The sequence below is a fragment of the Arvicanthis niloticus genome, chromosome 17, assembly GCF_011762505.2.
Source record: "Arvicanthis niloticus isolate mArvNil1 chromosome 17, mArvNil1.pat.X, whole genome shotgun sequence".
In the NCBI taxonomy this organism is placed as follows: domain Eukaryota; kingdom Metazoa; phylum Chordata; class Mammalia; order Rodentia; family Muridae; genus Arvicanthis; species Arvicanthis niloticus.
Window position 1 is genome coordinate 8,767,864 of NC_047674.1, and position 12,453 is coordinate 8,780,316.

The window sequence follows — 12,453 nt, forward strand, 5'->3', positions numbered from 1 at the left end:
GTGATAAAGCAGGGAGAAAATTTATCTTTCTTCTCATTAAAATATCTTTGACAAACAAAATTTTCAAAACCCATGTAACTCAAAGGCCAATCTACTTTATTCTCTGAACACTAAGACACACTAAGACACTGCATCTCAAGTAGAAATATGTACAGCTCTGCCAGAGGGAAGCTGCCTAGACAGACAGCAGCACACTCTCAATCCTCATCACTGAGACAGCTTCTCTTCCCTTCTACGCTGTCATCATTGATAACTGTATTTCATATACAATTTAGTCTGTTTCTCCTTAGTATCTAATTTTTGCATTTTTAGTGATCGATCCTCTTGATTGCATGGATTTCAAACAATAATTTCTGATCTTTCTTCAAGCAGATGTAAATGGAGTGTGGCTTTTGGGATGCCTGCAGATGTGATGTATAACTTCCAGAAAGTGTCCTTCTCCATTTTCCTCTGAGACAGGCTGGTTCCAGAAAAGGCTTCAAGTTGGCGGTTCAGGAGGCTAGGCCTAAATTTCCGTTTCCAGAACTAGGCAATTCTGTTACTGAAAAAACTCCAGAGCCAGTCAGAAACTGCCCTGCCATCAGAAGCTGCCCCACCACCTGGTAGGAAGCAAGGACAATGGGTCAGCCACAGTTTCCAGACTTCTCCAGCAATAGTTTCCAGACTACCCCAACAAAAGTACTAGAATGTCACTAGAGATAAAGCCAATAGATTTTTAAAAAATGTCATCTACCCATTCCCCAGAATTCCCCTAATGTGCTTTAAATTGGACCTGTGAGCTAACTGGAGTGCCTCCATCTTGGTAGATGGTAAACCCAAACATGCTGGACTTCTCCAGAATAAAACACACTCTTTGTTTTTACATACTATTTGAATCCACGTTATCATTCTTTAGCAAATCATGGACCCTTACACTTCTTGTTTGAGTAAAATTAGAGAAAGCAAGAAAGTCAGGGGTTATTTTGGAAGAATTAACCTGGCATACAGGAACTACAAAATAATAAGACAAACAGAGCATGTGTTGCTAGTACCAATTCCAAATCACCATGGATTAATAACTTGAAGCAGCTTACAAATACTTGTTTCAGCTATTATTTCCTTTTATTTATGTAACTGAACTTATTGCAGAGTTTTTCCCCCATTAAATTTCCACTTAGATAATATTCTACCAAGAGGCTTTCTTTGATCATCCCTACTCAAGCAATTGCCAGGCTTATCTAGGTAGATTATCATTCAAATTATCTTCTGCACATATTGTTTGCACATGATTTCCACCCATACATATTACCTTCAATTACTTTTGCTTTTATGATTCTTATATTTTGTCCATTAAAAAGTGAGCTTCTGAATGTCAATGACTTATCTATTTGTCCTATGTTTTTTTAAATATTTACTTATTTTTTTACTTATATAAGTACACTGAAGCTGTCTTCAGACACACTAGAAGAGTGCATTGGATCCCATTACAGGTTGTTGTGAGCCACCATGTGGTTGCTGGGAATTGAACTCAGGACCTCTGGCAGAACTGCTGAGTCATCTCTCCAGCCCTTGTTCTAAGTTTTATACTGAGCAATTAGCAAAAAGTTTTCAAGTAGAAATGCTTAGTCCGTATGTTATGAATGTATTACTAAGTGGATGGAACCCTCTCATGTGTCTCACACTCTGCTAAGGCCATTAACTGATTTAACTATAACAATATTGTTTTATGGTATAGCCATTACTGGTTGCATTTTACAAATGAGAAAACCAAAAGAGATGGAATGACAAGGCCAAGAGTACAAAGTCAAAAGATGGCAAGTAAATAATTTTAACTGTAGTACCTATTAGTTTAAAACGTTTTGAAACGCAGGATTTTATGCTTGCCTGTTCACTAACTACCCTAAAACACATTAGAAAAAACATGTTTTATTAAGGATTTTTTTACACATAAAGCTTACCATTTGTTTGTTTGTTTGTTTTTACCTCTTATTTTTTCCAAGATAGTGCAATTATACAGGAATGAAGATTGTGCTTCCCTTTAGATATCAGGTGGTCGAAACAATGGTCTTGGATGAAGAGGGATTTCTCTGTCCCTGTCCATTTCTTGCTGCAGGAGGTGTGGTAGGGGGTTAGTCTAAAGGCTAATACCAGCCAGAGGAGGGAATAAAGACTCCAGGAATGAGAACATGCATAGTCCTGCCTACTTGTCAGACCAGGATGCCTGAGATCCTGGAGCCTAAACAATGGTGATGGGTGACACCACAGATTGTCTAATTATGCATACCTTTGCCCCCATAAAAACTTAAACTGCCTGTCAATCCTCTGAGCATACTCTTCAGAGTCAGTGAATACCTTGTTTACTGAGTTTGAGTGTATTTATGTTTTGTGTTTATGTAAATATGTACTTAAGAGAATTGATACCCCTATAAGAATTAAGTAATGGGAAAACACAAGCTTTATAGGATTGTGTGTGTTCAATATTTTCTCTTCAAAAGTATCTAGCCAGGCAGTGGTGGCGCCCGCCTTTAATCCCAGCACTTGGGAGGCAGAGGCAGGTGGATTTCTGAGTTCGAGGCCAGCCTGGCCTACAGAGTGAGATCCAGGACAGCCAGGGCTACACAGAGAAACCCTGTCTCGAGAAAACAAAACAACAACAACAACAAAAAGTATCTAAAAGGGTATTGTAGTCTTGATTTCTTTTCTGGGAAAAAAAGGTGTTTCTAAGTCTACTGCAAAGGATGCAAGAATTGTAATGAATAAACAGTTCTTTTTCAATATACAGATAATAAATTCCAAAATATTGTGGTATTGGTGAAATATTCCTTCACATTAATCCCACAATTATTTTATATTCATAATATACTTGTGCTAATTCCAAGACCCATAGAAAAATATCAGTGTATTCTTTTACATGCATATTTTTCAACCCAAAGCACAAAGTCCTGGTTACTTTCTGCCTATTTCTTAGGAATCTTAGCTCTTGAAGACAATGCCCAACCTATGGCATAATCTGTTGTCTTTCTCATGCCCTCACCTCTGAGGTGCTAGCTCAGGGAAGAGAAATAGAAACTAGAAGTATATATTACAGAAAGATATTGAACCATCAGTCACTTAACTCTTATCATCAAGCTGTTGAGTTTTGGACTGGGACTCTGAAAAACAAGTCCTGCAAAGTCCTGCAATACCTATCAGATAAGATACTTCCACAGAATAATTTTGTTAACACTTGAACTTTAAAACTCTATGTACTATCGGCCTCCCATCCTTACTATGATGCATCCCTGACCATTTCATTTCTTCTTTGTATTTCTACAATGTAAGCAGGCAAAATTTTAAACCTGTTGGTAAAGTGTGTGACATATAGATTTATTCTCTCTCTCTCTCTCTCTCTCTCTCTCTCTCTCTCTCTCTCTCTCCTCTCTCTCTCTCTCTCTCTTTCATCTATCTATCATCTATGTATGTGTGTATCTATGTATCTATCTATCATCCACCTAAGTATCTACGTATTTATCTATCACCAGTTATCATCTATTTCATCTCTGTGTCTTATCTCTCTTTGTGAGTCTATTTCTCTCAATTCCTCTGACACTAAGCAGACTCTGAATAGCTTTCCTTTCAAATCACTATTCAAAGAACAACCTCCTTTCTAAAGTCAGTATTTGAACATATCCAATCATCTAGATTATTAACTATTTGATTTGATATAAATATATATTAGGAATTTATATATATGTAAAATATATAAATTTGAAATTTAAAAATAGGGACTGAGATATCTACATTGAACAAAAATATTTCATAGATTTATTAAAAAACAAACAGAAAAACTTTCTGATGGGTTTATGGTACCATTTAATGGTACCATTTTATTTCCTTTAGTATAGAATTCATTATTTTGTTCAGTCAAATTCATGTAATGAGTTTAGTTATACCATTCACCTCCTCTCTCTTTCATCAGTGGAGTCATTTTCAATATTCTTAATTGCTTTGAAGGGTAGAGATTAGGGAGAAACCTTAATCTAATCCAAGTCAAAAGCCCACAGCTGGAAGTTCATAAACCCTGGGGTAAAGTCTGCTATTGTTAAAGTCTGTTGGACTGCTAAACAGACATGCTGTCAAATTGCCTTTTAAATATGAATGTTTATACCCACAGTTCTGATCTATCTGAAAACTTGGGTCAGAGCTTTTTGCAGTGGGCAGCAGTCACTGGAGAGATTCAATAACTGGTCAGACTGGAGAACAAGAGACTGGATGCTTAGCCCTAAATGGGACACCTGTATTAATTCCTCCCTATAACTCTGCATCATGGATCAGGAAATATCACAGACCTATAGGCAGAAAGAATGGGAAGGAGTACTATAAATTGCCATTTTACGGGCAGGCCATGTTGATCACATGCATGAACTCTTGTCAGCTGACCTATGAGAGCTCTGCAGGATCAAGCCAGCCAAGATCCCAGGGTCACTTCTGAGTAGCAATTGATGGTTGATAATTGCTGGGAGAGGGAAATCATGTCTTTTTAAGGATGCAGTCACAGGGAGGTGTCCCATGATCCAGTGGGTAGCATTAATAGACTTAGTGGGTTACAGAAAAAGACAAAAGACAGACTTCGGAGAGGGATATGATGGCTGTGCTGAAAGGGAAAGAAGGAGTAGATATGGTCGTATTTCATTCTCTATGTATGTATTTGAAATTTTCAAAACTAAAGAAAAATTTTCATTATTTATTTTTGATATTAAAATATAATTACATCATTTCCTCCTTCTCTTTCCTCCCTCCCATCTCTCCCATGTAACCCTTCTCACTGTCTTTCAAATTCAAGGCTGCTTTTTATTTAATTGTTTACACACAGAGACCCTTCAACGAGAAAACATTTTAAAAATTATAGTTATATGTCTCTGTGGAATCACAGTATTAAACCTATACAACAAGTTCTGCAACTCGGGCTCGGGGAATTTAAACGAAGAGGAGTTGGAGTGATTTTAAGAACCAGAGGATCAGGGAGCTTGTTATGAGACTGTCTCCTAGTCATGTCTGAGGCTAGACATATAAAGTCTCACAAACAATACTGTCTAAACAGCAGCTGAATATGGACAACAATAGACATACCAATGTGGATAGGGGAACACCCACAAGGCCTTGAATCTACACAAAGAACTACAGGCAACTAAGGAATGCTGAGAGCAGGAGAAACAGTCTTCTCCAGAGAGAGCAAACCAAATGTTTACTCAGTACTAAATGGTAAGTCCTGAAAACAAGAAAACATTTTAAAAGTCACAGTTGCATTTCTTTCTAATAGAACTATATCTGTGTGCAATTATGGTACTGAAATAATACTGATGAGCACTAATCTTTTGCTCATAATTCTCAATCATACACTGTATGAAATACATAAATGGAGGAAAGAAATGAAACATACTATGAGCCCTGAGGCTGTTTCCTCTGTCGTCGTATTTAGTCAGTGTAAGGTTCCATGGAGCTGGGAGAGTAGAACATGTCTAGAATCCCAGAAACTCTGGAGGCCAAAGGAGAATGATTTCAAGTTTGAGGCCAACTTGGAAAATGTGAAGTGACCCTGTGCAAAAATAAAAATTTAAGTCTGTGAATGTAGCTCATTAGTAGATGCTAGCCTAAAATTCACAAAGTCTTGACTTTAATACCCAGTGCTAGACACACATACATGGACACACAAACATGCATATATACATGCATACACACATACATATATACATGCATATATACATATACACACAACCATACATACATACATATAGGCAAAATACTCTATAATGTCTTACTGTTCTTTAAACGTGAGGAAGACATGACCAGGCACCTGAACAGAAAGCATATTTCCTCTCTATTGAACATGCCAGTCTCTTTTCATCTGTCATTGCAATACAAAAATATTGGGAAAAAAAGGAACATGATGTTAGTAATACTTTTAGTAACATCAATGTGTGTTCAGGATGAACAAACATCACTTTTGCTAATCTTTGAACAAAAGTCCACTGCTAACACTGTGAGAAAGAAGCCACCTTAGATTTATGTTACGTTCGCAGATTTCATGTGTCCTGTTTCTACTACTCTACTCGTTTATTTAGATGTACAACAAAGGTAACCACATCACATCAAATCCAGCTTCTGGAATACTTCATACTTTACAGAAAATATGATGATATCTATTTATACTCATGTTTACCTTAAATCCAGTTCTTTTGGAAGAGGGCTAAGAGGATTGCATACCATAGCTAATTCACCCAGAATCTGATGTATTCAGAACTTCTTGTGCTCAAAACCTCATATCAGAGAAGCATGGACGTTTTGGTTTTGAGACAAGCTCTCTCTACGTAGTTCTAGCTGTTCTTGAACTCACCATTGTAGACCATGGTGCCCTTGAACGGAAAAGACATCTGCGGCCGTCTGTATCTCAAGTACTAGGTCTAAGGACATGAGCCAACACTCTGGGCTAAGTATTTGTTTTGATCATTGAGAATGGCTAGGTAATAATCTAACCATTACATATAGCTGAGGTAATTAAAAGACAGGTAATGAGATAGTGAGAAAACTAAGTTCCAGTTCCCTACAGGTATTGTCAGTGTGTTGCCTTTGGAGGGGTTTTGGTTCTCCTTGGGGCACAGATTCTTCAGTGTGTGAAATTACACTCATTTAAAGGCCAATAACAGTGAACACAGCAGCCCTTATCTCTGCTCTTCCAGGTCCAGGGGCAATCCAGACTAGTTCTTAACTCTTCAAAGTCATGGAACCAGCTTACATCTCAGTCACTCAACCCACTTAAGTACAGAATGTACAGTCAAAAAAAGATTTCATAAGAGAGAATTTATCATAGTCTTATGCAGGACTCTGTGTATTCATTCTTAGGGATTGCTTCCCGTTTGGGATGTGAACAACACAATGTTTCGGGTATTTGCCAGCTAGTCCTATCGAGTGCCTTCCTCCAGACTCCCAACAGAGTTTAAATAAATAAATACGTTCTGATGCATACAGGAAAATAAATATGTTCTGATGATCAGTGAGATGGGAAATAAATAGAATGGAATTAATGTCAATCGTACCATTGTATCAATATCTTCAATCAGTTTTCTTTTGTTTCATATATACATATTATTTACATAATGATCATTTTTAACTATAGGCTAGCAATAGGCTGCCAGAGAATGTCATGGATGCGTTTTCAAAGTTTTGTCATTCCTTCAGTTTGGAGAAACTAAAACCAAAAGGAAGGCTATGTTGCCTTGTGAATGTGGGTGATGAGGAAAGATTTGTTTCTAGGAAGGTTCGCAGGTGAAAGTACTATTATGGTGTTCATGGAATTCAAAGTGGTACACCTGACCGCAGCCTGATTCTGGGAGCATAGGATTTTTGCTGCAAATTAGCAGCAAAGCAGAAAGCAGCAGCAAGTCTTCCTGAAAGGTCTCCTGATGCAACTGTGTTTGAAGCTTTCATACACCTACCCAGGGGGGACGCTGGTCCACAGGCTCCCACAGTCTCTGCCACTTCCCGGTCCCTGGGCGCAGGAAAAAAAAAAAAAAAAAAAAAAAAAAGCGCTGCTCAGAGATCCCTGAAAGTGCAGCCCTCGCATCCAAAATATTGTTGCCCTGTTCTCTCACCTGGTGGAGACCCGGTCTTACTCCAACACAGAGCATTAGGGTTGCCGCTTGGGGCTACCGGTGTGGCACAGAGCAGCGCGGACATCTCGAGGTGCCTAGGACCCGGAGCTCCAGGAGTGTCTGGGTAGCTGCAGTGGCCGAGAAGTGCCTGATGGGGAGGGCCGGGAGGCGGAGACTAGTACGGCCTTAGGGCGCTGTCACCTGCCTAAGGGTGGAGCCAGGAAAGAAACCAGCCTTTCTCCCCGTCTCACACAGACACACACAGGAGTCTAGAGAACCTTTCTTGACCATGCAGGGCTCCAAAGGAATCGAGAACCCGGCTTTCGTCCCTTCCAGTCCAGACACCCCACGCCGTGCGTCTGCTTCGCCCTCCCAGGTGGAGGTCTCTACTGTGGCCTCCAGGAATCAGAATGGGGGTTCGCAGCCTCGGGAATCTGAGGAGCCCCAGAAGTCAACTGAGCCAATTCCACCTTCTTCGAATCACCCAGCTTCTGATGAGCCGCCGGGGTCACAGCTAAGCGAGCTTGAGGAGGGACCTTGTGGGTGGAGGAACTTCCACCCCCAGTGTCTCCAGCGCTGCAACACCCCTCAAGGCTTTCTGCTTTACTACTGTCTCTTAGCCCTTACGCAAGGTAAAGTCCAGCGCCAGCTTCTGGGGGATTTGGCTGAGCTGGTGGTTGGGTGGGGTAGAGCTTGGGAAGAGGAAGAGGCAGGTGCAGGGGAACTCCACCACTAGCCCGGCTTTTGACTCCGCTCTAGGTAACCCCCACCCCCACTTCCCCATGCCTGGGTTGGAACTTGAAGACGCTCTTGCCTGCATGTGTTCACCACATTCTGCATGGTTCATATTTTAGCCCCCTACCCCCAATAGCATTTTTTACTAATTTTGTGTTCTGCCTCAGTTTGGCAGAGTGAATTTCTCTAGGGAAGATTCTGAGGATGATCCTTTGGGAAAACGATAAGTCATAGGGCAGTCTGGTCTGTGTTTTAAAACCGTATTATTTAACTGGGATCTAGGGAAGAGATTTGTTTATTTGTTTGTTTTTACAGAGGAAGGATTCAAAGCTTTGTAAATAGGAGTGGACTGGTTTTCCAAAAAGAAGGAACTAGGCTAGAAGTACTTAAATTATGTAGCATAGCTTACAAGTAGGTAATCTTCTTTTCTCATTATTTGAGAAAGTGGAGACATGTGCAATCCTGTGAGTAAAGGAGAAAAGGCTCCCAGCCATGCAGGGTGAACCTTAATCAGCTCTTCAGTCTCCGGATGGAGTTATCAAGTGTCTGTTTGTTCTAGGAGCCCTTTTAAATTCCCTTGGGAGTAACAGATTAAGCCTAGATTTATCCCCCCTGGAGTTTGCAATCTAAGTTCAGTTTCCTTGAGTGTGGTGGAGGGAGGGAGGGCTGGAGGTGTTTTTTTTTTTTTTTTTTTTTTTTTTTTTTGAAAAGGAATCAGAAAGGAAGAAGTTGCTGGGCTTGCTTTCTACTCAAGGGACAGAATAAATGGGAAGTGCTTCTAAGGATACAATCTGAGGAGGGATGAGCAGAAGGTGGGTCAGCTTGAAGGACATGTTGAACGAACGTGAAGTAGAATTTGGTATGTAGACATTTTTGGAATTAGTTAAGCCATAATCCCAAACCAGTTTGGACAGGTTGAAAGGGATGAAGCCCGAGAGATAGTGGAGGGTTACTGGAAATTTTTCTCTGTTAAATTAATAGAAAACGAGACTGACGTCTCTTGCCTTCTGTTCTTATTTTATTTCTGTTTCCCCTACTTCAAGACTCTTTTTTTTTTTTTTCTTCACCCTCTGGGTGCTAAGTAAACATTTGTTGACCCTAAGTAGGCTTCAGCTCCTTTCCTGAAGGTTTTTGCTGTAGTTGGATTCCTTTCCTTATTCCAACATAGTTTCATTCTAATTATGTCTTGGTTGTAGTTAATCCCAAACTAGTAATAGTGGAGTATAGTTGCTAGAGCAGTATAGAATTAAAAAGTAAAATCTGTCTTGTGTTTTCCTTTAAATTTTACTCTGCAATGTCTGTTTCCCCAAGAAACTTTATATTCAACATAAACTACTGTTTTCAGTCATTACCAAATAGAATTGGTACTCTCAGGAAAAAGAAAAGTGTGTCTGCTTTAGTTTAAAGCATCATTTACTTTAGTTTAAGAAAAATAATCAGAGAAGAAAACACCCCAATATATCAGTTTATGCCCAAGTTGAGGTTTCAGTGGCTGAATGTGTATTGTGGGTCTCACTAACTTTGGGAAATCTGGTTCGCCTATATATTAATAGAAGTTTGATTAAGAAGAAAAACCACTTAAGGAATGAGTTTAACAGATATTTCTCAAAGGCAATAGGTGTTTCTCTACTTCCCAGGGAGTCTCCTATCCTCAAACATTACAAAGGAGAGACATAGTCTGCTTTCTTTCTCAGCTAATTCAAATGCAGTGCTTTTGGAATGTGTGTGACATAGAATTGGAGATTCATAGGGTTAAATACTATCTTCTTACAGATATTTGCAAAATGAAGGTTTACTAAAAGTAGTGGTATTTGGTAACTAGTTATTATTTATTTTTATTTTATTTTTACTTTATTTATTTATTGAGAAAAGGGTTTTCTATGTAGTCTGACTATCCTGAAACTCATTTTGTAGACCAGACTGGCCTCTAACTCACAGAGATCTGCTTGCCTCTGTCTTCCCAGTCCTGGAATTAAAGGCATGCGCCATCAGGCCTAGTGTGACTAATTTTTAATTAGGGTTGTAGGTATAGGGGAGGTTAAAGTTTGGGTGGAAAAATTTTCATGTTAACAGGTAACTATGTCTTTACAAAGGTCGTTTTTAGGTGCTTTGCACATTCATTTTACAATCTCCAAATTGCTAATTGGCTTATAGTCTTTAAAAGGAGCAACAAACAAACACAATTTTAGGACCTTGAAAAGTATAGCATCAATTTGTCAAAATACATTTTCAGTCACAGTCTTGATAAAACGACAGTACAGACTGTAGAGGTTGTGAAATGTTTATATTCTTCCCAATAAGTGATGAATATAATACTTAGCTCATAAGCACAATCAACAAAAACTTTTCATTGCTTTTGGTTTTTCACTTATTTTCACATTTCTGCTCTAATAATTTAGCCTGTCTGGACAGGACATCTTGATATCAGTCAACACTCAACGTTCTTTACCTCCTAGTCCTGTCTTCCGTCTTATTACAGGCAGGTGGACTGTACATAGTTTTTTCTTCCATATTTTACTTTGAACATGATTTAGAACATTGGTGGTCAAAATGATGCTTAGTTTTTGTTTATTTTTAATCCTGAACCTTTGAAATGATTTCTCTAAAATGGCCCTAGTGTGCCCACCTATAATCCAGCACCTGAGTAGCCAAGCCTGTTGGATCCTTGATTCTAGGTGAGTTAAGGGACTTCAAAGTACCATATCTCAAAGTGAGTGAAGGAAGCTTTAGTATTTGTGTAAGTGTTAGAAGAAATAGACTTGAGAGCTCAACTTCCTCTTCTTGAACTTAGTTCAGGGTGAGTTGAAGTTATCTTACTGATAAATACAGCTGGGACTAAGGAGGTAATTGAACCTGGTGGTAATGTCCATTTGTGTGATTCTAGTATTTGGGGTACTCTTGCCAGAGAGTTTTGTGAAGAATAGTATCCTGAATGAACTTAAGAACTCTCTAGCAAACTGGTTTTATGGGACTTTACCAGTCTGACTTTTGTTGGTAGAGAAAAGTGAATTAGACAAATAGCTATAAGTTAGTACATAGTAAGCATTGCTTTTGTTGAACATCTGAAGATGTGCCAATTTACAATGTGAAATGTGAAATGACTTTGGAGAAAGCTTGTTTGGACTGCCTAACTTTGATACTTGAGAGACTTTTGAAACTGAGCCTGACAAATACAGAGGCAGATGCTTGCAGCCAACCATTGGACTGAGCTTGGGGACCCCAATGAAGGAGTTAGAAAAAGGACTGAAGGAGTAGAAGGGGCTTGCAACTCCATAGGAAGAACAATAATATCAACCAAACAGAACCCCCAGATTTCCCAAGAACTAAACCACCAACCAAGGAATACACATTGAGGGACCCATGGCTTCAGCTGCTTATGTACCAGAGGATTGCCTTATCGGGCATCAATGTGAGGACACACCCTTGGTCCTGTGGAGGCTCTATGTCCCAGTGTAGGGGAATGCTAGCATGGTGAGACAGAAATGGGTGGATGGGTGAGGGAGCACCCTCACAGAGGCAGTGGGAGGGCATTGGAATAGGGGGCTTGGGGGTGGGCAAGAAAGGGGATAACGTTTAAAATATAGATAAAGAAAATATCCAAAAGAAAAAGAAGAAAAAACAATGAAGCAAAGCCCGGTGGTCTTCCTTGCTGATGGGGTGTATAGCAACGCTATAACAAAGCATTTTCTCTTTTTCAGGTATTGTAGTAAACGGCCTTGTTAACATCAGCATTTCCACCATCGAGAAACGCTATGAAATGAAGAGTTCACTGACAGGCCTGATATCATCGAGCTACGATATCTCCTTTTGCGTGTTGTCTCTGTTTGTGTCTTTCTTTGGAGAGAGAGGACACAAACCTCACTGGCTTGCTGTGGCATCTTTTATGATCGGACTGGGAGCACTGGTGTTTTCCTTACCACAATTCTTCAGTGGAAGATATGAACTAGGATCCATTTTGGAAGGTACCGTCTCTGTCAGGTTTTTGTTTTCATCAATCCCCACGATTGATTACACAGAAGCAAGTTTGTTGACACTTGTTTACAGTAAGGTTGGGTCTAAAGTCTCTCCTGCTGTTTTGTGTGAATTGTGTAAGGTTGGAGAGCAGAAAGAT

At 39.5% G+C, this 12,453-nt stretch overlaps 1 protein-coding gene and 1 long non-coding RNA gene across 6 annotated transcripts in view; one reads left to right on the top strand and one right to left on the bottom strand.

Moving 5' to 3' along the window:
- Positions 1 to 79: 79 nt before the first annotated feature.
- On the bottom strand, positions 80 to 7,736 carry LOC143434809 (uncharacterized). Of its 4 annotated transcripts, none has more exons than XR_013104578.1 (4): positions 5,778 to 5,804; positions 5,399 to 5,554; positions 1,963 to 2,086; positions 80 to 599 (listed from the first exon to the last, which is right to left on the bottom strand). It is a non-coding gene; the product is annotated as an uncharacterized LOC143434809 (long non-coding RNA). The 4 variants fall into 4 exon arrangements; XR_013104577.1 differs by having other exon boundaries at positions 1,938 to 2,086; XR_013104576.1 differs by lacking the exons at positions 1,963 to 2,086; positions 5,399 to 5,554; positions 5,778 to 5,804 and adding exons at positions 7,452 to 7,504; positions 7,608 to 7,730.
- A 160-nt stretch (positions 7,737 to 7,896) lies between these two features.
- Slco4c1 (solute carrier organic anion transporter family member 4C1) overlaps positions 7,897 to 12,453 on the top strand; it is a 47,131-nt gene continuing 42,574 nt past the window's right edge. Inside the window, exons 1-2 of one of the 2 annotated variants that reach the window (XM_034521800.2) lie at positions 7,897 to 8,239; positions 12,041 to 12,304. In XM_034521800.2, the coding sequence (XP_034377691.1) occupies positions 7,897 to 8,239; positions 12,041 to 12,304 (607 nt within the window). Of the gene's footprint in view, positions 8,240 to 9,104; positions 9,202 to 12,040; positions 12,305 to 12,453 lie in introns of those variants that run through there. The other variant, XM_076914693.1, reaches the window with a different exon arrangement.